This window comes from Drosophila subobscura, chromosome O (assembly GCF_008121235.1).
Source record: "Drosophila subobscura isolate 14011-0131.10 chromosome O, UCBerk_Dsub_1.0, whole genome shotgun sequence".
Lineage (NCBI taxonomy): Eukaryota > Metazoa > Arthropoda > Insecta > Diptera > Drosophilidae > Drosophila > Drosophila subobscura.
In genome coordinates this window covers 19,497,071-19,519,130 of record NC_048533.1, presented here as the reverse complement: position 1 = coordinate 19,519,130, position 22,060 = coordinate 19,497,071, and the positions used below count along the sequence as shown (strand labels likewise).

The following is a 22,060-nucleotide window of genomic DNA, read 5'->3' as shown; positions in this document are numbered from 1 at the left end:
GTGTGGCAGAAAATAAACTAAAATTGCTACCCAAAAAAGCAATTTGTGGCCACTGCCGCAGGGGGTTGGTTGGAAGCTGTGACTTGGGGGAAAACCTTAAGCCAGTCTGTTATCAGTGATTTACGAAAATAAACATCTTTATAAATATACAAAAATAGACAAAAATATACACATGCAACACGGTGGCTGGGGTTTTAATTGATTCAAAGACTAGTAATCTCGCTGTCGGGTGCATGGCCACCATTTGCGCCATTTCTCTCCAGCTCCACGGCATCCTTTGCCTGGTTGGCCTTTCGACGTCGCAGGATGAAGTAGCACAAGCTAAAGGTTAAGGAAATAATAAATTAAATAATATATATGTATTTAGAGTACAGCTAAGCACTTACACAAAGACCAACACATTGGGAATGTAGAAGATTTCGCCAAATAGAAAAATTGCACCTGGGAAGGAGTCGACGGTTCTCTTGTAAATCTCACTGAAGATGGGCGGAAAGATGAACTGTGCAATGGGTTCGCTGATGCCAAAGATGGAATACATTTTGCCTATTCAAAAAGAAAGAGTTAATATTAAATTCGGTAGCGATTTTCATCCACTTACTTAGCTCGTCGCCATCCACGATGCTGGAGCCAATTGTCTTGATGGCAATCACTCGCAGACTGACGAACATGTCCACCACTCCAGCCACGTAAAAGGAGGAAGTAGTGCTGGCAAAGGCCTGGACAAATCACATATAAATCATTGGAGGTTTATCAACAGTTTTGACCACAATAAATACTCACAAATAGCACACGGGAACACACAATGGAGAGGGCGGAGAGCATGCCAATCATGGAGTCCGATACTTTGAGCAATTTGCTGAGAATTGCTGTGCCAATGAAAGTGCCCACCAGGGCGGCTCCACTCGAGAGAGTCAGGTAAATGCTGAAATCGTTGCCATTCCAGGAGAGTTTTTTCAGCGTGAACCGATACCAGTAGTCGTTCTCGCCCGAGGTGGGTCCCACCGTCAAGAAGTAGGCCCACAGCAGGAGTACGAGCAGCAGGCGCCCATTGTTGGGCCGCTTAATCAGCGGAAACTTGAGGCAGTCCATCACCAGCGTGGGATCAAAGAGTTCCTTCAGGAAGGAGCGCCTGGGTGGCACCACCTCCACCTTTGGCTCCATTTGTGGTGTTAGCTGGAAGTTGACATTCTTGTTCACTTGATGATGAAGCTCTTCCAGGTTGGTCGTCTCATAGGCCATGTTTTCCGCACCCTGCTTGGGTGGCAGCGTCGTCGGCAAGGGTGGTGGCTCATTCGGGGCTGCTTTCGGTGTGGTTTTTATTTCCTTTATAAAGAAGATGATGTAAAGGATGGCAATTATCTGAAACGCAATGGCCGATGCAAAGGAAACTGAAATCAGGGATCGTTAATCATTAATTGATTTAGTATTTTGTTTCTTTGTGCTGCACTCACGTGTATAGCCCAAGGTCTGAAAGAGTAGACCACTAATGGGTTGACCTATAAACGGCACACCCGTGACAAACATGGCAAAGATGCCGAACCTGAAGACACGATCCTCTTCGGGTGTGGCTATGGTGATGTAGCTGTAGATTGCCATCAAACAGAAGGTCAGTCCACCAAACAATGCCGGCACAATGGCCTCACAGTATGCCCCAAATTCCATGGGCAGCGAGTCAAAGAATATCGCAGAGATGAACTGACCTACAGAGCAACAAAGTTGAGGTTGGTATTTCATATGCTTGGATTTAGTTTGGATACTTACAGCCAAAGGACAAGGCCTCGCCAATGATGGGCAATATCATGCATGGTTTACGTTTGTTGTACCGATCCGCCCAACCTCCAGCGAAGAGCAGAACAATCAGTGGGAAAATAGCAGCTAATCGGATACAAAAATATAATCATAAAAGTGCTCAAGTTTACATACGAATTTAAATAAATTAGCACATTTTGTAGCCTCAACTTAATCATGTTTCAAGATAACAACAATCTCAACCCCCATTCCAGATGTCAAGTGATGGCTGCGGGACATTTGTTTGAACATGAGATGAGATAAAGCTGAGTAATATGCTCAAAAATGCTTCCATGTAATGCCAGTGAAATCTCAATTAGTATTTCAAGAACGTTTCTACTAGCCCCTCCCCTTCCCCTCCCCACCGGTGCTGATGCAATGCATTCTAATGGTATTGATGGGTCTTTAATTTAGATACAATAAATGCTTCCCTCCCGCCTCGCAGAAAAACCGGAATACCGCGAGAAGCTCTATGTAAATGACATATTTGGTTGCGCCTGTATATAGAAATAATTCGAATATAAAATGTTTGTAGGCAGCGCAGATGAAATGCCATCCATGGCAATGGCAGTGGCAGTGAACCCACGAAAGTTGTAAAGAACAGGTTTCAAAATTTCGTACGATAGTCGCTGGCTTTAAATTAATCACCCAATGATATAATGGGGGAGAAAAACGCACGAGGGAATCAATTAAAGGCGGTAATTAGATGTTTGGTTAACCGCTAATTTCCGACGATATCCATCAAAGTGTAGAAGCAAAGATTCTGTACATAAAAGAGTCGACCTTTGCATGTGAATCCCAAAGGGGTAGTTGGGTGATATTTAATATGCAGAGGCGAAGAATTTCGTGTATTTCTGGAAACTGGAAACTTGAAATTTCAGCATTGCTAATGGCAAACGCCAGAACGTGTATATGGTGGAATGAACGAATCGTGTTATGAGAAATTTCTGATTGGTTTATAAATACAAAAATCGCACCTATCGGGGCACGTTTGCCCGAGACATCGGCGGCTAGGATTTGCGCCTCAAGTTCCGCCTTGCAAACGGTATAGTTAAAGCCCGGTGCACCGATGACCAGTCCCAGCAGATCGGCTGTAGCCCCCGTGGTGGTGTTTTCAAAGCTAAAGTCATCACACTCGATGCCCAGCTCCGATTTGTCCAGCATGGTGTCGCAGACGATTTTGTTGTAGCCAAGATTGACGCGGCAGGCCTTATCGAGGGGGAAATTCTGCATGGCCACGGAATTGAAGACGGATGCCATGAAGTAGAAGAAAAAGAACGGCTCAATGACCAGGTATTTGCGATACGCCCAAAGCTTCTGGAAGTAGTTCAGCTTGGGCTCCTCCACAGCAGGAGAAGACGCCGCCGTCGAGTCCCCGGATGGCCTTGGTTTAGCCATTTTAAAGCACGCCGAATAATGTATTCCCAATTCGAGTTATTTTCGTTGGTGTATTCTTAGCACATTTCTGCGATTTAATCAACACGTCGCGCCAAGTTCTAAACACAAACTAAAGTTAACGACGGGTCCGGGGACTGGGCCAGGCCAGGTCCGAGCAGCAGCAGCAGCCGCTTGATACGCACAAGAAACTTGTTCAATCATTTCTTCTTTTGTGTTTTGTGTTTGTCAGCTTCGATTAGAGCAGAACAATGATAAATATGAAGAATTGTCATTTCGAACGAAGAGCTGCGGAATTTGCATGCTCTCCCTCTCTCTCTCAACGTAAGCAAGCCAAAAGAGCAGCAGCAATTAATTTGTGTTTTTTTCACTTCTGTTGCTGTTGTTGCTGGTGCTGATATTGTTGTTGCAATGACCAGCAATCAAGTATTGAGCGCCTGCCTGAGACATTATTGCGGCGGCTTGGAGAACTCAATGTGAATGCTGGCGCGCGTCTAGACCGGCCCAACGTTTACTGTATACTATAGGTATGATATATAGAAAAGTGTTATTTATATTTGAAAGTATTTGCCATTAACTACAATGATAGGTCGCATCAGCTGTGTCTACTCTGTCCAGCGGTGAGTGCAGTTTTGATTGGTGCACACATAGTACAGTCGCATCTCCTCCTCGGCACGCCGTGTCTGGGCCTGGAAGAAGACCGCCTCCCGATGCGAACACTTTGGGCATGCATGGTCTTCGGTGCGCGGCAGTGTGGGATCTGAGATGACGTCGGGCACAATGTGGGTCAGTTCATCGATTTCGTGCATAATTTTGTTTACGTATATGCAATTGGAGTCGGCCTCCTGCTTGTAGTCACAATTTCGGCACGCATAGAGCAGAATTTTGTTCTCCTTGTCCTCCTTGGGGTACAACATGTTGTTGCACTCCTGGCAGAACCGAATGCCCACGAAACCGGGGCCCTCGGTGTGCGATGCGTCGAACGCAGTGGTCATTAGGTCTACGTGAGTAGAACACTTTATTATTTGCATTTTTAAACATTATTTTCTGATATTTACCTGATTTCATGAAAATGCTGGTTCTCGTAAAAACGACTGTCTGACGCTGCCCAACACCACCCTCGATAGTCGACGGTGCTGCCAGACCAGTGGGAAGTGACGTGCAACCCTGATTCTACACGCAAAAAGTAAACAGTCTGTAGATTTCGTCAGAACGGCAGCACCGATTGTGATCACCGATAGACGATAGATGTAACCTATACAACACGGCTTGTCGTGCTGGAATTTTGAAGCACAGAGTTAGGTAAATTTTGATTATATTGTCGTGTAAGTGATACAAATCCAGCGAATTCAATCTTGCAATTAAGTCGTTCCGGTTTTTCTCGTGAAGTGGCGCAGTTTAGGCGCACTGAAGTGGCATAGCATTGCATTGTGACATTGTGAACGCGATCGCTCTCGCCCCTACTTTCTTTCGTCGGGGACAGAACAGATACAGTTAGTTTGAGACACCGCCGGGACGGAAGGAGTTTTCGGCCCGCATCAGATCCCTCGGTGCCGCCCGGCAGAGTAGAAAACAATATTGAAAAGTATGCAACAAATTTCAATATCTATTAGAATTGTTTTCAACCCCTTAAATATATATTTTTTCGTACAAAGACGCGTAAAAGAGCGAGGAGCGAGACTTGTTGCGTCTGCTGCTGTGCGTCAGCACTAGTGTGCTCTCGCTCGCTCTCCCCCAGCCACATCGCTCTCCAGCGATCAAATGAGGGGCCGCCATTTTTCTTCGTGAGCTGCTTATAGGCGTTGCTGACGCTGGCAAAAAAAAACAAATTAAATTAAATCACGGGCCCAAAAGTAGGCTTGTCATGGATCAGCGGGTCCTTGATATATTTTTCAACACTCTTAAAATAGATCCTCTTTCCATAGATCCACCTAGCGAGGAGGCCAGCCAGCATGAGTGCCGCCGCCAAGGAGGGAAGAAAGACAGATGGCTCCTCCGAAAGGGGCAGCAGGTCTAGCACAACTGTAGTGAAAATAATTGGCGTGGACAAGCTATGCTTGCCCAGAGTCAAGGGCCCGACGACGCGCATGAAGCTGCTGAACGATGTCGCCGCTTCAGTCAAGCCGGAGAAACGTGGGAGCCTTGGCGGCGCTCGCATCAAAATTCTCAACGAGGATGCGTTGTTGACCCCGAAAGCGGACAAACGCAGCCCTCAAAAGACAGTCAGTCCCTCGGGCTCTGTTAAGATATTAAACGAGAAGCGCCTGGCTCCATCGACGGCTACGGCTGTGGAGACGACAAAGATCAAGACGTCCCCCACCAAACAGAAGAAGAAGATGGATCATTATGTGCTGCAGGCCGTCAAGGCCGAGAACAGCAAGGCAGACACCACATCCAGTGTATCAGAGGAGGACGAGAGCATTGCCTTTATCCTAGCCGATGAGGATGAGACAGAACCTGTGGCGGGTCGACCCAATGGCGAAGAGATTGTGGTTTCAAGTCCAGAAGACGACAATGGTGAGGACGATGCCGCTGTTGAGCGCACCGGTGGCAGCCAAGGAGCTATAAAGGAAATGGTTGAACATGTTTGCGGCAAGTGCTACAAGACATTCCGCCGTGTGAAGAGCCTTAAGAAGCATTTGGAATTCTGTCGCTATGACAGTGGCTATCATTTGCGCAAGGCGGACATGCTCAAGAACTTGGAGAAGATTGAAAAGGATGCTGTGGTGATGGAGAAAAAGGACATTTGCTTCTGCTGCAGCGAGAGCTACGACACCTTTCATGTGAGTATACAGACGATCCAATGGGGATTTAATATATAAATTGTCTATCTTCCTCCTGCAGTTGGGCCACATCAATTGCCCCGATTGTCCAAAGTCTTTCAAAACGCAGACAAGCTATGAGCGTCACATCTTCATCTCGCACTCGGAATTTAATACTTATCCCTGTTCCATTTGCAATGCCAATTTGCGCAGCGCCGCATTGCTGACGCTTCACGAGGAGCAGCACAAGTCACGTGGCAAGCCATATGCCTGTAAGATTTGCGGGAAGGACTTTACACGCTCCTATCACTTGAAGCGCCACCAGAAGTATTCCTCTTGCTCTGCCAATGAGAACGATACCATGAGCTGTAAGGTGTGCGATCGTGTCTTCTATCGCCTCGACAATCTGCGCTCGCATCTGAAGCAACATTTGGGCACACAAGTAGTGAAGAAGCCAGAGTACATGTGCCACACCTGCAAGAACTGCTTCTACAGCCTGTCAACGCTGAAGTGAGTGGATTGCTAGCCATATTGGATTTCTTTATTCCTTTAATGGTTTTGTCTTTGTTCTGGCAGCATACACATACGCACTCACACTGGGGAGAAGCCATTCGATTGCGATCTGTGTGACAAGAAGTTCTCGGCCTTGGTGGCTCTCAAGAAGCACCGACGCTACCACACCGGCGAGAAGCCCTACAGCTGCACAGTGGTAAGTGCCGGAAGATCCTGCATATCCTTCAACATTATTTCCAATTCCAATTGGTCTTTTAGTGCAATCAATCCTTTGCTGTGAAGGAGGTGCTCAATCGCCACATGAAGCGACACACCGGAGAGCGTCCGCACAAGTGCAACGAGTGCGGCAAGAGCTTCATCCAGGCCACCCAGTTGCGCACCCATTCCAAAACCCACATACGTCCCTATGCCTGCGATTTGTGTGATGAAAAATTCAAGACAGAAAGGCAGTAAGTAATCCCTGTAATCGGACTAAAAGATCTCTATTAATTATGACTCTGTAAACCAGACACGAGCGCCACGTTAAGGAGCACACGCGGCAGAAGCGCGCCTCATTCGCTTGCACTGACTGCAAGCGTACCTTCCGCACCACAGCTCTGCTCAAGGAGCACATGGATGCCGGCGATCATTCGCGTAAGCTATTAAACAGCTCCTGTAAAATTACTTGCCCATCTAATCTCTCCACTGCCTTTACAGCCAAACCACAACGAGCCAAGCGGTCAATCACCAAGGTTATCGAGCGCACAGACTGCGCTATTTGTGACAAGAACTTCGACAGCACCGAGACCTTGCGCAAGCACATTCGCTGCGTCCACGAATGCGATCCGGATGACATCTTTGGCGTCGAGCCGCCACCAGCAAAGATCAGCAAGTCCAAAAAGTCTGCCGAAGCAGAGGAGGATACTGAAATCGTTGATCTTCATGCATCGGCGGGCTCGCTGATTTCCAGCCAAACCGATGGCAATGGAGTTGTGGTCAGGGAGTTTCTGGTGGACGATGGCAGTGCCCAGACCATCATCCTGGAGAACGAGACATACACAATTCTGCCCCTGGATGATGGGGGCACCAGCAGCGACCAACAGGTGCCCGCTAAAGGGGCGGACAGTGTCAAGCCGGAGGCTAACAGAAGTGAGTCGAAGAAAGCGGCTTCTTCCCCGGTGGTTAAGAAGGAGCAGCGAAAATCACTTGCTGCCAGCTTGGCCGCAGCTATTGCCGACAACATGGAGGAGCCGACAAGTGAGGATGATTTCAGCGGCGATGTGCTCACCGAATGCGACCTGAAGCTCAAGGAGAATGTCGCCAAATTGATTGACATGCTGGTCGATCCACACGTCCTCAAGAAGTACGGCTGGCCCAACATCTCCGAGGAGACAATGCTCTGCAAGGTGATCGAGAACTGTGGCCACGATCTCAGCAAGGATGAGGAGAACTACGCTGAGTTGGAATACGGCGATCGCATGCGCGAATATTGCAAGCTTCTCTTCACTGTGGTCATACACAATGAGTCCATACGGTCCCTGCTCAACAATTTCCCCATCGACGATGTCATCGAGTATGTGCTAGGAGACGAGGACCAAGACGACGATGAGGAGGAGGATGGCAAGAAGAAAGACAATGATGCTGCAGCAGACAACAAGTCGGAGACCGCAGAGACCCCAGCAGACGATAAGGCTTAGGGATAGGCTTAGACGATAAAGTTACACTTTGGGTTTCGGTTTCGGTTCAAACACCAAGTGACCTTAGAAATGAATGCATCCGGACCTGTCTGTTAATTTGTTAGTGCGCACCCAAAACGATTTATACACGAAGCACCTTTGCTGACACAAATGTTGAAGATATTTTGATATTATATTTACAAAAATTTCACACGTTACGAAATTATACACATGTATATTCATGTGGTGTAGTTTATCCATCTATTTTTTATAGAAACAAATATTAAAACACAATAATCCAAAATGTACTCTTCACATTGTTCATTGTTCCATCAGCATCTTCAGAATGCGCGCATTGTTCTGGAGTATCTTGTGGCGACTCTCGTCGATTAGCTCCTCGTACTCCGCAATGCTGGCATCGATCTGCTGCAGTTGATGCTTCATCGGCTCTGTGGCGGATGCCGTGAGACTCCGCTCACGCTTCAGCTCTGTGGCTGCCTGTGTGTAGGTGTCGCGCCACATTGTCAGCTCCAGCTGCATGGCATCAATGTCCTCGGGTATGAAATCCATCAGCTTACCCAGAGGATTCACCGCTTTGGTCAGGCTCTGGATGAGATCGCGTAGATCGTTCACTTGCCGTGCAGAACTCTGACGGGCAGCCTGATTGGTTTGAGTGGCCGGCTGCTCCGTCTCGGCACTCTGGTGCACCAACTCCTTTTGGGTCTCCAGAATTTGCTGCACCAGTCGGCCCTGAGCATCTAGCTGACCCTCCAGCAGCGGCTCCTCTGCAGCGCCCTTCTCAATGTCGTGGGAGTTGGCATCTTCGATGATCACCAGATTCTCGCCGTCATCGTCCAGGTCCCCAAATGTCTCCAGCTTCACATTGATGCCAGACATCTTAATCTGATCATTTGGCTGCAGCACAATCTCCACATTGCGACGTCGTGGGGCACCGGGACGAGCGGAGGCTGGCCGAGCACTTGGCGGCCGCAATGAAGTGCGTGGCCGCTGATTGGTTTCCTTGGAGTTTTCTCGTGTGAGGGAAGCAGCCACTTGCCTGGCCTCCTCCTGGTTGTTGTTGGAGTCTGCCTGTGCACTTGGTTCTGGCTGCTGCTGCTGAATCTTGGAGGAGGATGCAGGCTGTTCTGGTTCTGCTTGGGCTGCTGCCAACTGCCTCTGACTGCCACTGGAGCGTCGGCTTTTGCTAGACGATTTGCGACTCTCCGACTCAGTGGGGGGCGCTGTCAGATTGGTTTCTTGGGCTGGCTCAGCTGCCGCTTCCTTGGAAACTTTGGGGGATGAGGATGGAGATGGTTTCTTGGTAACTGCCTCAGGAGACGCTTTCTTTGGTACAGCCTCAGGTGATGATCTCTTGGCTACAGCTTCAGATGATGCATTTTTGGGTACAGCCTCAGGTGATGCTTTCTTGGGTACAGCCTCAGGTGATGATCTTTTGGGTGCAGCTTCAGGTGATGGTTGCTTGGCGGCCGCTGCCGGCACGGGTGACATGGACATGGCCACCGAATCGCTCTCGGTTGAAGCCTGCCCCTTGGTCTTTGCCTTCTGCTTCACTGGCGATGGGCTCTTCTGCTTGGAGCCCTGCCGACTGAGCTTTGCCTCACCAGCAGTCGCTTTGGTCTTCTTCTGAGTAAGTTTTTCCTTTTCCGTTGGCGTAACGCGGGAGGCCAGCGCGGTGGCCTTACGCAATTTCTGCTCCTGGGGCGACACGCGCTTCTCCTTGGCTCGCTTTGCCTCCTCTTCCTTGCCAGATGGCGAGGTTTGCTTGCTGGGTGGTTTGTTCTCCTTTTTGGGCTTTTCTTTGGCTGGTTTTAGGGGGGCAGTGGCAGCCACCGCCACCTGATCAACGGCCGTTTGCCAGTCCAAGTTCTGCTCAGCCACACTGGCCATGGCCTGGAGAAGCTCGTTGGTTAGCTCGGGCTCTTGCCCAGCCACTATCTTGGAGGTGCGCACTTTGAGGTCCCTTTTCGTTGTTAGTTCTGTGGATGAGACATGAATCAGTTGATCGGATTTGCACTCCTTTTAGCCGTAACTCACTGATTGCATCGATCATTTTTTGCAGGAATCGTATCTTGGCATCGCGGTCTCCTATGTTCTCGAACTGCTGCTCCTCGAACGTGTACAGTCCCTCAAAGGTGCCCGTCTGCTTGATGAACTACACGCAGAATATGTCTTAGAAGCTGAAGGGTACGTGCAGAGGTGCCTTCTACTCACCGAATTGAACACATCCATCAGAAAGCGAAAGGGCGGCTTCTTCAGCAGCTTCTCCGTGAGTGGCGGCTTTTTAATGTACTTACCCAAGGCCTGTTGGGTGGCCTTGATAATGGCATCCAATTCTTGATCGGACGACATGTTTTCTATGTTTAGTTTTTTTCTCTTGTTAAAATATGCTTTTATTTTTCCCCGACTATTGTTTGTTTGGGTCCCCGGTTGTCCTGACAACCCATGAGCCGAGGAAGCAAGCGCATGCTCCCTTGCTGGGAAATTCCTTTGGTTTGTGGAAATTTTAAAGGTTTGGAGGGTTGCCCTTGCTCATATGGATTAAATTTTTCCAAATATAAAGATAATAGAAATTGTTTTATAATTTAAATTGAAAATAGGAGATTTCTTTTAATAAAACTGTAATTGAAAATAAATAAAATTTCATCCGGTTTCATCCTAGAAGACTTTTATCGACTTGGATTTTTTCTGATTACAACTTTTTGATTTTGTTCCAACACAATTCTCACTTTATTTGTTATAAAAGGTTCTCTCTCTCTCGCTCTCGCTCTCATAGACACAACATGACTTGGCTCAGATATGAATGGGTTACGCAGAGGTTTTTGGTTTCTTGAGTTGGATTGCACACACATTTGGGGTTTAGATTTTCAGTTGCGGTTTCTTTTAATACTCTTTCGAAAGCTAACAAATAAATTACAGTTACACAGTAGTTTTTTAGGTGGTTATAGCGTGGTGGCCAATTTCTCGAACAGCGTTGCCGAAGCGTAGGAGCAGACAGACTATATACAATTAACATTAATAATTCTCATAACTAAAATTATACACAGTGCGAAATTAAAGCTAGTCATACACGAAACAAATCATAAACATAATTGGGTAGGAAGAGACATAAGGGGGCAGGTCAGACCTTGCAAGCAAATTGGCGGCAATTACAAGGGGGCTGGCTGACACAATATTTGTATAAGATCAAATAAAAACATGGACAACAAACATGGCCTTGTCATCGTACTACAGGTTTGAATAGCGCAGCGCTTACGATTAGTTCTAGCTATGATTTATCGTAGTAGATATTAGGTATAAGGTATAGAGTAGGGGATAGGTAAGGTATAAGGTGTACTACGTGTCGATACATATAACATTTATAATAGTACGTATATATTACATTTAGAGTACGCTGCATTCCGTGCGCGGCAATTAAAAACAATTTGTTAAAATTAACTCTCAGTTGAATTTAGGCCAGTCTCAATCCCAGCGACGACTGCTGCTGCTGCTACAACTCAAAGAAGTCATCCTGCTGCTTCTCGAGACGCTTCAGCGAGTTTTGCACGCGACGCGTTTGCGTTGTGTTCAACAGCTGCGCCGTGTCCGAGTTCCCGCTGCCCGTCGAACTGTGTCGCTGATACTGAGGCGGACGTTCATTGTTGTTCTTGTAGGAGTTGTTCAGCGGATTGCGGCGTTGTGGAAACACATCGGCACTGGCGCTGATGCAAATATCGGCATCACTCTGACTGCTGACCAGACTGAAAAGGGAATCAATTAATTGTAGCTGAAAGATATTAAAGATATTTCATCTTCCGGGCTTACTCCTTGGAACGTTCCACATATTTGCGCGACTCGGAAATGGTGTTGTCGATTTTATTGAGGAAGTCATGCATGCACTTGCGATTCTCCTCCTCGGGCGTCATGGCCGCCACCGAGTCCAGGGACTTGCTCTGCTTGCTGCCGCACGCATTGTGATTGTGCGTCATGGCCGGATCCTCATCGCTGGCCTGCACCAGCAGCTCGCCAGCAATCGAGTATGGACGCTGTGGCTGTTGCTGTGTGTTGGAGCGCACGCTCGAGGCAGAGCCACTTGTGTTGCAGCTGCTGCTGCTGCCTCCATTGCTGCTACTGCCGCTGCTGCCGCTGCTACTGCTGCTGCTGTTCATGTAGTTGTTCGTCTGAACCATGCTGTTGGCATTCTGCTGCGCCTCGCGCTGCACATTCACATCGGGTGTGCCCGGAGGTGTGGCCAGGACATCGAAGGCAGCGATTGAATCACCGCCACCCACCTGCGGATAGTAGGGAGAGTTCTTTTCCACGGGCACCAGCAGGAATTGACGCAAGAACAGGCTGTCCGAGGCAAAGAGCCGGTTGGCGCGGCGTATTTGTTCCGTCTGAAATGCGATAGATATGCGAACATATTAGTATCACTCAATCCACTCAATTATTTGCAATTGCATCAGTGACAGCTGATTGATTGATCGATCGATCGACCGACGGCTTGACGGATGGCTACTGGCTACCGCCGTCTTGTCTGTCCGCCTGCATATACGGACAATGGTGTCAAGTGTAGCCAAATCTACTGATTTTTTGGGTCTGTACAACAATTATTACGATTGCTTTAATCATTAGAGATGCTCTGGGTTTTAGTTCTAGCCAAATATTGTCTCAGTTGCCATTGTGGACATAAATCATATGCAGCAATCTGTCAAGTCGGGAGTATCCAAAACATTTGGCTGCAGTATAGCCAGCGATAACGCGTCTGATAAATATCTAGACACCTGCCAGTCCCTTTCCTCGTGTCTATCTGTCGTCTGTCTGTTTGCCCAAGTCGCTAGACGACTTATCACATCTGCCCACATGTGCTCCTACAGGTGTGCAGGTGTGTGGGGGTGTTTGCTCGTAAATTACGGACGGACCGAACGATGGCACTGAGTGGAAGATGGAAGACATTGGAGTGGGTTGGCTGGGCACGTGTGGAGTTGCTGGGGGCAATAGTTGCGATTGTTAAATCAATAAAATTCAAATTCCATGGAGTTGACATTTAAAACTTGAAGTCTTGCGTGTCCATAATTGCATGTGGGTCATCCCTTGGCTTGGATCGATCTGGGTACTTACCGAGCAGCCATATTTCAGAGCAATTCCCTGCAGCGTGTCCGTCTTGTCAACGATGTGCCGTATTAGGGTCTCGTTATTCCTCAAGCTGTTGCAGCAGGTGCTGCCGTAGCGCTTGAGGGTGCGCGCGGAGTCGCGTATTGATTGCTTCTCGTTGAACATGAATTCCGTGTCATCCATATCAGGTACGATCTCTTGAAACTGCAAAGAATAGACATTACCAAAGGGGGTTTAGAAAGTTGCATGCGTTTTCGATTTGCTTTGATGTGATGTCATGGCCACAACGTAACACCCCCCCTCCCAGACACCACACCGATTTGGAGTGCCACCGATTTCCGCCTTAATTAATTTGTGAACTCACCCGAGGGCGCTCCTAGGCGCCTATGCAACACCCCGGACGGTGTCAAGCGGTAACTGTTACTCCAGCACACACTGCGGAACCCACACAGATGCAGGCCCAGGCCCCCCCCTTCCAGAGCCCTCGTCCGGAGCAACTTTTCAAATACAATCCCCAGAAGCCAAGTAGCGCCTTTTACTTTTCTCTCTCTGCTGGCAGCACTTTCAATTTTGTTGTTTCGCGACGTTATTTGCCAAGCTAAATACATACGTATGACGAAACACGTATGTTGTCTCTTTGTGCGTCCCGTACGTCACAAATATAGTAATTTTTACATAAAGTTTCGTCTGTGATTTTCGTGTTTACAATTAATATCAGTGTGTAGAGGTGGAGAACTATCGATGGCACCATCGGTACTATCGATGGTTGGACACTAACGACCTAGCTCACTATCGATGGTTTAAAGGCCTTATGGTGGTCGATAATATCACGATGATTCTAATTCTAGTGTTCGTTCGGCAAACAACTCTTTTTTGAGTTCAAAATTTTCAGTAACTTTTTATAGTATTCAACACAAAACTGAAGTACCTGGTCAATGCGGACTCATATCTGCGACCAACCAATTTCGCTGTAGCGATTAAATATCAAAAAAAAAAAATCACGATAGTTTCAAAAATTAGTTCAAATTAATTATTTCCCTCGATTTGTATGTTTTATTTGATATTACCAGCTAATTAGGATTCTCGGCGCTAAAGCCATAATTTTAACCCGATTGATGAATCAGTTCTGCATAAGATTTAGTGGTTTTCATGCCTTTCCTTGTTTACAAACAAAGAGTCAACCAAAAAAACGAGCAAAACAACTTTATAACAACAAGGAAGGTACAGTGCTGTCTAACGCCTATAGCTATGTGTTTGATGCTAACAGCGTTGCCACACGCCTGCAATGATGGCGCGCTTTTGAATTGGCAGCTTATACAATGCAAGAGGCGCGTGGTTTTGGTTGCCTTTTGTCTCAAAAACAGACTTTACTTTGTTGCTAATTTACTTTGGTTGTGGTTGTTGTGTATACACTTTTCACGTGATCCGCCGCCGTCTACGTAAACGTCTTTTAATGTATTGTATATATTTAGTCAGGTTCGAACCTGTTTGAACAAAGCAAGTCGGCCAGCTGCTGCTGCTTGTGGCGTGGCCTGCTGCAGCAGCAGCAAATATTGAAATTAGTGGTCGACGTGCCGGTGATTGTTAATTACCATGTGACTTTAGTATCCAACTGATATCTGAGCCCAAGTGTATGTGCAATATTATTGCACTATTGCAGCTGCCATGCCATGGCATGGGCCCGGCTGTGGGCAATTACTTCCTTAGCCAACTATTTGCATTAATATTAGCCAGCGGTAGCCGGAGCCTGGTAGCTTAAGGTCAACAACAACAACAACCAGTTGTACTTAGCTCTCTGTGCAAATGTTTCTTGTCTGCAGCTCTTTGTTTGTGCTCATACTATCTGTATTGGACGCCATTTATTTATGTTTGGCAAATATTTTGTTGATAAGCATCACTGATAATGCACGCATACACCCACAGACCGCCCCCTATGTACGATCTAATATAAAGTAGGGGAGAAATGAAATGTGGATAGACAACGGTCATTGACATGTTTGTGACATGCAGTCCAGTCACGAGCTGCTTGCTATGCCACTCGTTCTAACGGCCCCAGGGGACTCCCCACAAGCCGTAAGCCTGACCCGGTGAAAGCTCTCTGCAAATTATCAATTCCCGGCACAATAAACCATACACACCTGAGTAATGATCACAACACGAGCACACGTCTGCCTCTGCCAGTGTCTCTGTGCCGTTTTTTATTTTTGCGTTTATTGATGCACAAATTAATGTTAAATGGCACTTTTTTTTGGCACTTTGGCTCTAAAAGAAGCTGCCCGTAAATCTTCGCTCAGACACCGCTAAAATTGAAACATCAGACATGCTTCGCTGCCACCGAGGTGCGTCTGCGCTTTGGTGAGTCACTAATTTGCAGCGTCGTGGGAGGCACAAACCATTGTCCGGTTGCTGTGCCAAAAGAATAACTTCACAGCGAGGTGAAGGTCTGAAGTGAACTTCAGAACTGCCAGATCGAAGCCATAAATTAGCCAGCCAGAGAATGTGTCAGAGCAACTAAATTGTGTGCTCATAAATTTAATGATATCGTTTCTAATCTATTTCAATTTGTTGCTTTTCTATGTGCCAGCGCAGCTGGTCTCAAATTTATGGAATTGTGCAAGGCGCACAAAAATTATAAGCGAAGGTTAGACTTAAGTAACCGACAGACGGACAGAGAGACAGACAGACGGACTGGCACTATCTTTAGTATTAATTAAAATTACCAAAATAGGAAATTGCAAATTGATAAACACGGCAACGACAACACAGAAACAAATCAGAGACAGCCACGAAAACAAATTGTACAACTCCGTACGTGACTGAGAAATAAGAAGCTACCGAAAAATATATCTATGTAGTCAGATATTTCGTGTATCTGGAGACATTTGTGGCTATCTGGAGCATTGGATAATTGCGGAAAATACTGCCTGAATGTGCAAACAACGAGTATTGCAGAGACTCGTGATTTCTTGCGGGTTTTGTGTGGTTTACTTGGTCACTTGATAATAAATATTGACCTTAAGATAGATATGACTTTTTGCAGCTGATTCAGACATTGCTAACTGGGATCGTGACTGTTCTGCAGATAGTAGTAATTTCCTATCAACGTGTAAACATCATCATTCTTGTGCTTGTTTGTGGCTGCCAATCCTTGACACAAATATCGCGAAAAAAAAGGCACATCCTTTCATGTCACCACTCCCAGCACTCTGTCATACGCATTTGCTTATCAGGGGAATTAGCTGGAAAGTCCCTAAAGAATTTGACTTGTAATACCCCTGGCGTATGGGGGTCTTAAAGTGTCTGAAAATGTGCTTGTATAACCCCCGTGTGCACTCATGTACACATGTACGGAGAGCCCCGCGTCAAGTGTTCCGAGTCTTAAGTGGTCTTTTCATTGAAGTTTATTTATATTTCTTGATCAATTTAATGGATGGGGTGGGCTCTTCTTCAGTCGTTTGCCCGAACGTGGTAAATGCCTCAAGTCGTTGCTTGATTTGATGGCTAGTTAAGGTGACTAGACACCTGTTGTCTCTCTCTCTCTCTCTCTCTCTCTCTATCACCATGCCCAAGGCCAAGTGCTGTGAATACAGTTTGTCATTTAGTTACAACAATTATTGATTGCATTTTGCTAATTTCTAAGATTTTTTGTTGTCTGTCCTACGTGCACTTTAGATATATGTAAATAATGTACAATGTCTACACATCTATGTACATATTTATCAACGTGACATTTTATGATATTCCAAAAAATAACTGTCATTAGTGAGGGGCATTCGAAAACGACTAAGAATGCTGCACATGAGAATGATCAGTGGGGGATTGGTACCCTGCAATCAGTTGGAACCTTAACTTTGATTTTTTATGGCTCGGACCCTAATTTATGATCACGAAACTACCTTTCTACATAATTGAATAATAGGTATCCATAAACGAAAAATGCACACGTGTACTTGTCTCTCCGTTGTCATTATTCAATTGTCCGAAAAGAAACCTTTTCTGTTCTCCACATAGTCAGAAAGAGGGCAAATGTCGACAGAAAAGTGCTATACAAATTAGATGTATAAAGATTATTTCCCTAAGTATAAATAATTATGCGATCTTTGCCTTCCTTTTCAAAATGATCGCATTAAGTTTCTTAATGACATCAGTGGGAACTTCCGCAGAGGCAGTAGTGAGGTTTCTTTTCCGGCAGCTTTCAAAGATTGCACCAGAAACAACCTCAGTGTGTTATGAACTCTTTCTTTCTCTCTAGATGCTTGTTAGTCAGGGGTTTCCTACAGTTTCCGTGATTTTTTTGCTGACTCTTTGTGGTTTTTGCGGTAGGTTTGTCATAAGAAATATTCCACTGAGATAGTAACTAGTACGAGTACAAATGGCAATTGGGTACAAGAACCTTTGATGTACATGCAAACGAAGGTGTTCTCTGTTGTCTCTATGAGAACTTTAGCATTTTTAAGTTGTTATACCTTAACGACGCTCTGCACTTGAGCGAATGATTGATTGCTTCGCTTGGTTTCATAATAGTACGTATGCGATTGTCATTAAAACAGCTGGGAAGCCATCAAGTGACTATCAATATGATTTATTCAGCCATTAATTATATATATATATTTGAGTTCTTTATGTTCTTGTTTTTGCGCTTGTATTTGCTTTTATTAAATGAAAGACTGCCAGTTTGGTTTGGGTTTGTTTCGTTTTATTTTTCCGAGTGACAAGTGATCGGTAGATAAGATTGTAGCTTTTGTTCAAAGTATCGCCGAACAATTGGAGAGTACAACGGGTGCAGCCTTCCCTTCGTTTTATGATCAATTTATGGCATAATACAAGATATATGTGGTGGAAAAAAATAATCTACAAACAAAGGCTTTTTTCTGGGAGTAAACAAAAGACGTAAAGCTTCAGCTTATATACCATCGATAAAGCCTTTGGTTAGTGCCTCAGAGTCAAGGTTAATTCCGATCGATGCCTCGATCGATAGCTCTACAAAATGTCCCAAATATCGTCTGATTCTTTTCATTCCCACACAAAATGCTGACTTATCATTTGTTACCCCCATTTTGTTTTTCCTAAGAATGCTGATTATTTTTGTATTTTTCTCTATCACGATCAAAACAATTCGGGGCATATCGGCCATAGATTTCTTAGAGCTCAATACGAACCGGTTGTGTGGACAAAAGATAAACCTTAAATATAGAAAATCCGCAATCAGAAATAACCCCAAGGAAAAATAGAATAAAATACCCAAAAAAATTAAGAAAGAAAGAATAAAACCAAAAACCAGTCTTTGAGTTGCGAACAGTGCAATGGGAGGTAAAAACTTGATGATAATTATCCAAAAACTGATGCTCGAAGATCAGCTGATGACTCACAGTTTGGCATTCCCCAAGATGCGCCACTTGATCTGCTTAACGGTCTACGAGTATTACGGGGGCTTTCACGCGTCTCAAAGTAGGTTTTTCTCAATCCCTGGTTTTCTCACATCGGAAGTTGGTCATTAAAAAGTTTATTTCTTCTTTTCGTTGTTTGGATATGTTTGGATATGTTTGGATATGTGCAGTTTTGAGAAAAGATTAAGTATATTAATCATTATTGAATATTGAATATTATGGAACTGAATCCGCGATGCTAAATCGAATTTAAATTAAATGCCAGTCAACTAATTAATCCCATAATCACATAGAGTAAGGTCGCCAGCTCGGATTTCTATGTGCAATTGAAACAATTATGGCATGGAAATACGAGTAAATACTCGTAAGAATATGTGATTATAGATAGATGAAGATATTCCCTAATACCAAGGTTTCTGTGACCCAAATTGAAGCAATTTATAATTATACTTCACGTGAAGAGCCACTTTTTTTTAGTGCCCACCCGCATGGGCCACAAATCAGAGGGTGGGAGGTACGACTTTCAGTTGTGGGTGAAACAGTTAACTGATTAGTGAAGGCCAGATCACACACATGTACGGGTATGGAGCCACACAAACTTATTCAAATGCAAGTGTGTCAGTCGAGGCGCTATCGCTGGATTAACCGAAGGACAGACCTGGTCTGGATTGTGCGGATGGGTGCACACCACACTGCAGTGTGTGTTCAGTGTGACCCCAAAATCCAAAGCTATAAAAACGAAAAAAGAACATGCAAGACGGCGTCGTTGTGGTATGGTGGCCAGAACCGGACACCAGGGAGGGACATTGAACCCCAAGGTAGAAGGAGACCCAAAAGAGAGCTGGAGCACCGATCAGCCAAGGTTAAGGATATTTTTAGACAGCAAAACAAGGAATGCAGCACAGAGGAGAGCAACATAAGTGCAAGAATTAAGTTTATATCCCCACAATGTACAATGTGCACTGGCACAATTAGAGGCGACTGCAGTCCAGCGTGTAAAATGCATTTTGTGTTCGCTTTAATGCAGCTGCTTTTGCTTTTGCTTTTGCTTTTGTTTTTGATGCTATTTCTTCATTCCACGCCGCGCCAGTCATTTGCAATTCAGTCGGGGAGCCGCCGCATAAGTTGATTGCGGCTGCGACTGAGACTGCTGCTGCCTGCTGCTTTTTGCCTTTTTGCCTGACGACTGTTGGGGCTTACTCATCGCATTGGTTCGTTGGCCACGATCTTAGCCCACTTTGGTGGCATTCGCACTCGCTCCAGAGACAGCAATAAAATGCGAGTAACAAGAAAGAGATGCTAGAGATGCTCTTGAAGAATTTAACATAATTTAATCAAATCTCGCAGGACTTTAAAGTCTATGCCTTGCCGTGCAGTGTACACAAAAGTAACGTTCATTCCAAGCTTGGTTTTTTTCTTGGGTCATGCGAGAGCATTTCGACATGATCGTATTTCACAGAATAATTTATTATTTTGTGTTTGGCTATTGCCGTGTGGCTTTTGGCTTGGTCTTTCTTAAATGCGGCTAAGCACTTTGGCTTCTCCGTCTGCGTCTGCACGGAGAGGGAGAGACAGAGACAGAGAGAGCGAGACCGAACCCAACCACTGCCTCCTACCCCGCCTCCTCTTTGATTCTGTCTGCTGATCTTGGTGTTGCTTTTGTACAAGTATTCTGCGTGTGTGCATTCACATATCGACTTTGGCTCCACTCCAAGAGCTAACGACCGCTTATAGCCTTTCATATTCCACCTCCCATGACCGTCTCTTGCCCGCAGAAATGTTGCAAAAAAGAAATATTAATGAAAAGAAAAAGGCAAACAGAGGAAACAGAAATCGATTTCAGTTTTGTTCAAGAAAGCCACAAAGATAGAGAAAAGAAGCCAGTTAGGCGTTCTCTGAATTTGAGTATCTGTTACTTTGAGTGGAACAATGAAACTGTATCCGATAGATACAACTGGTGCAGTTCGCTGCAGACTGTACTTCGTGCAAGAACTAACCTTTCCCAAACTTTAGTAGATATTTTAATTTCATTTTATTGGTGTAAAATTTAAGAGGCTATCGAAAAATCTTTCTTGTTGTTGACATCAATTTGCAAACTGAGAGAAAACCCTAACCTTACACACTCATTCATCCAAAACTCTCTCCCCGCATACATTTGTGACTCACCTGCGAATGCAGCTTCCAATCTTTGTAGGCCTTTACAATGTAATCCATTTCCTCGAATCTTTTATGCGGTTTATTGATCTCTTTAATTCCCCTTCTTTATCTTTTTTCAACTGAAGAAGAACATAAAAAAATACTTAGTATTTGGGGACACCTCACTCACGCTTTATTATTATTTTTCTTATATATAAAATATATGTACTTCGCATGTGTTCGCTTCTTTATCAATTCTATTGTTCATTTACATATTTTTCTTCCACAATTATGAAATTATTTCTTGTTTCTTTTTTTTGCGTGTGTGTTTGCTGCAATCAAATTTCCGTTGTGCAATTTAAGAGCAATTGTTTTATCTGACTTTACTTTAGTTGCGGGTTTTACTTTGTTAGTTTTGTTGTTTTTTGCTTTAGTCAAGGCTGCTTTGGTCTTTCGTTTCGTTTTGGTTTTGGTTTTTGTGTCTTTTACACTTGTGCAAATCTCCAGAGTAGCTTTTGATACACCTCCAGACTCGTGGGCGGTTCGTGTGGGTGAGTCTGTGTGTGTGTGTGTGTGTGTGTGTCGGAGAGTGTATTCCGTCTGCGACAAACGACTGCGACACGGTCGGGCATTCGGCAAGAGCATTTGTGTACCGCGTTTCGTGATCTTTTACCAGTTCTGACTCTGTACTTTTTTTTATCTACGAAAAAATTCATTTATTTTACAGATTTTTCTTGCCATGATTAATATTTGTAGATATTTGTAGCTGTTGCTGTAGCTGATTGGGCAAACAACGCCACCTTTTTGTTTGTCACAGTCACAATGCAAATGAATACAGAAAATGTAAGTATATAAATATACAATTAAAGCATTATATTGTTGTCTGGCAATCCGGGAACGGAACGGAACCGAGCCGAACCGAACCGAACCGCACCGATGCCGGGCCACGCTTGGCAACAACAGTTAACAGTTAAGTTAACAGTAACTCAAACTCGAGCGGGTTTTTTAGCCCCGTTTTCTAATGTTTAGTTGCGTTTATTTCACTTAATTTTTTTATTATTTAGTTATTTTTGTTACTCTTTCTGACACTCACACAAACTTAGAACGACGACGGCGGCAGCGACAACGCGAGCGAGTGCTTGTAGCAGCTCAGTTTTTCGCAGCGCACACGATTAGCTTAGCCTAAGCAGACAAACTAACTAGAAAACACAGCCTTGAGGGGGAAGGCACTGCTGCTAATGCTGCTGCTGCTACTAGGGGCAAATATGCCAAATGCCAACCAACTTCAAACAGCTCTGAAAAACAACTGATT

At 45.1% G+C, this 22,060-nt stretch overlaps 5 protein-coding genes across 10 annotated transcripts; 1 reads left to right on the top strand and 4 right to left on the bottom strand.

Annotated features, from left to right (window-relative positions):
- Positions 1-109: 109 nt before the first annotated feature.
- On the bottom strand, positions 110-3,328 carry LOC117899476. The gene is made up of 7 exons (XM_034809506.1): positions 2,766-3,328; positions 1,762-1,875; positions 1,452-1,700; positions 781-1,388; positions 599-716; positions 387-543; positions 110-321 (listed from the first exon to the last, which is right to left on the bottom strand). The coding sequence occupies exons 1-7, from the start codon at positions 3,184-3,186 to the stop codon at positions 204-206; spliced, it is 1,785 nt and encodes a 594-aa protein (XP_034665397.1). The 5' UTR covers positions 3,187-3,328; the 3' UTR covers positions 110-203.
- Positions 3,329-3,718: 390 nt separating this feature from the next.
- LOC117899480 (DNA-directed RNA polymerase II subunit RPB9) lies at positions 3,719-4,377 on the bottom strand. Its single transcript, XM_034809511.1, has 2 exons — positions 4,242-4,377; positions 3,719-4,183 (listed from the first exon to the last, which is right to left on the bottom strand). The coding sequence occupies exons 1-2, from the start codon at positions 4,249-4,251 to the stop codon at positions 3,789-3,791; spliced, it is 405 nt and encodes a 134-aa protein (XP_034665402.1). The 5' UTR covers positions 4,252-4,377; the 3' UTR covers positions 3,719-3,788.
- Positions 4,351-8,262, top strand: LOC117899474 (protein suppressor of hairy wing). Of its 3 annotated transcripts, none has more exons than XM_034809501.1 (7): positions 4,351-4,485; positions 5,109-5,966; positions 6,028-6,455; positions 6,522-6,654; positions 6,717-6,907; positions 6,967-7,091; positions 7,155-8,262. In XM_034809501.1, exons 2-7 carry the CDS (start codon positions 5,136-5,138, stop codon positions 8,132-8,134), a joined length of 2,688 nt encoding a protein of 895 aa, XP_034665392.1. In that variant the 5' UTR covers positions 4,351-4,485; positions 5,109-5,135; the 3' UTR covers positions 8,135-8,262. The 3 variants fall into 3 exon arrangements, with proteins under 3 accessions (XP_034665392.1, XP_034665393.1, XP_034665394.1); XM_034809502.1 differs by having other exon boundaries at positions 4,388-4,508; XM_034809503.1 differs by lacking the exon at positions 4,351-4,485 and adding an exon at positions 4,550-4,768.
- LOC117899475 (TRAF3-interacting protein 1) lies at positions 8,171-10,624 on the bottom strand. Of its 2 annotated transcripts, XM_034809505.1 has the most exons (4): positions 10,346-10,624; positions 10,169-10,286; positions 9,517-10,110; positions 8,171-9,435 (listed from the first exon to the last, which is right to left on the bottom strand). In XM_034809505.1, the coding sequence occupies exons 1-4, from the start codon at positions 10,481-10,483 to the stop codon at positions 8,435-8,437; spliced, it is 1,851 nt and encodes a 616-aa protein (XP_034665396.1). In that variant the 5' UTR covers positions 10,484-10,624; the 3' UTR covers positions 8,171-8,434. The 2 variants fall into 2 exon arrangements, with proteins under 2 accessions (XP_034665396.1, XP_034665395.1); XM_034809504.1 differs by having other exon boundaries at positions 8,171-10,110.
- Positions 10,625-10,841: 217 nt separating this feature from the next.
- On the bottom strand, positions 10,842-22,060 carry LOC117899477. Of its 3 annotated transcripts, none has more exons than XM_034809507.1 (5): positions 21,842-22,060; positions 20,779-20,888; positions 13,232-13,429; positions 11,936-12,507; positions 10,842-11,871 (listed from the first exon to the last, which is right to left on the bottom strand). In XM_034809507.1, the coding sequence occupies exons 2-5, from the start codon at positions 20,824-20,826 to the stop codon at positions 11,622-11,624; spliced, it is 1,068 nt and encodes a 355-aa protein (XP_034665398.1). In that variant the 5' UTR covers positions 20,827-20,888; positions 21,842-22,060; the 3' UTR covers positions 10,842-11,621. The 3 variants fall into 3 exon arrangements, with proteins under 3 accessions (XP_034665398.1, XP_034665399.1, XP_034665400.1); XM_034809508.1 differs by having other exon boundaries at positions 20,779-20,878; positions 21,842-21,854; XM_034809509.1 differs by lacking the exons at positions 20,779-20,888; positions 21,842-22,060 and adding an exon at positions 13,590-13,905.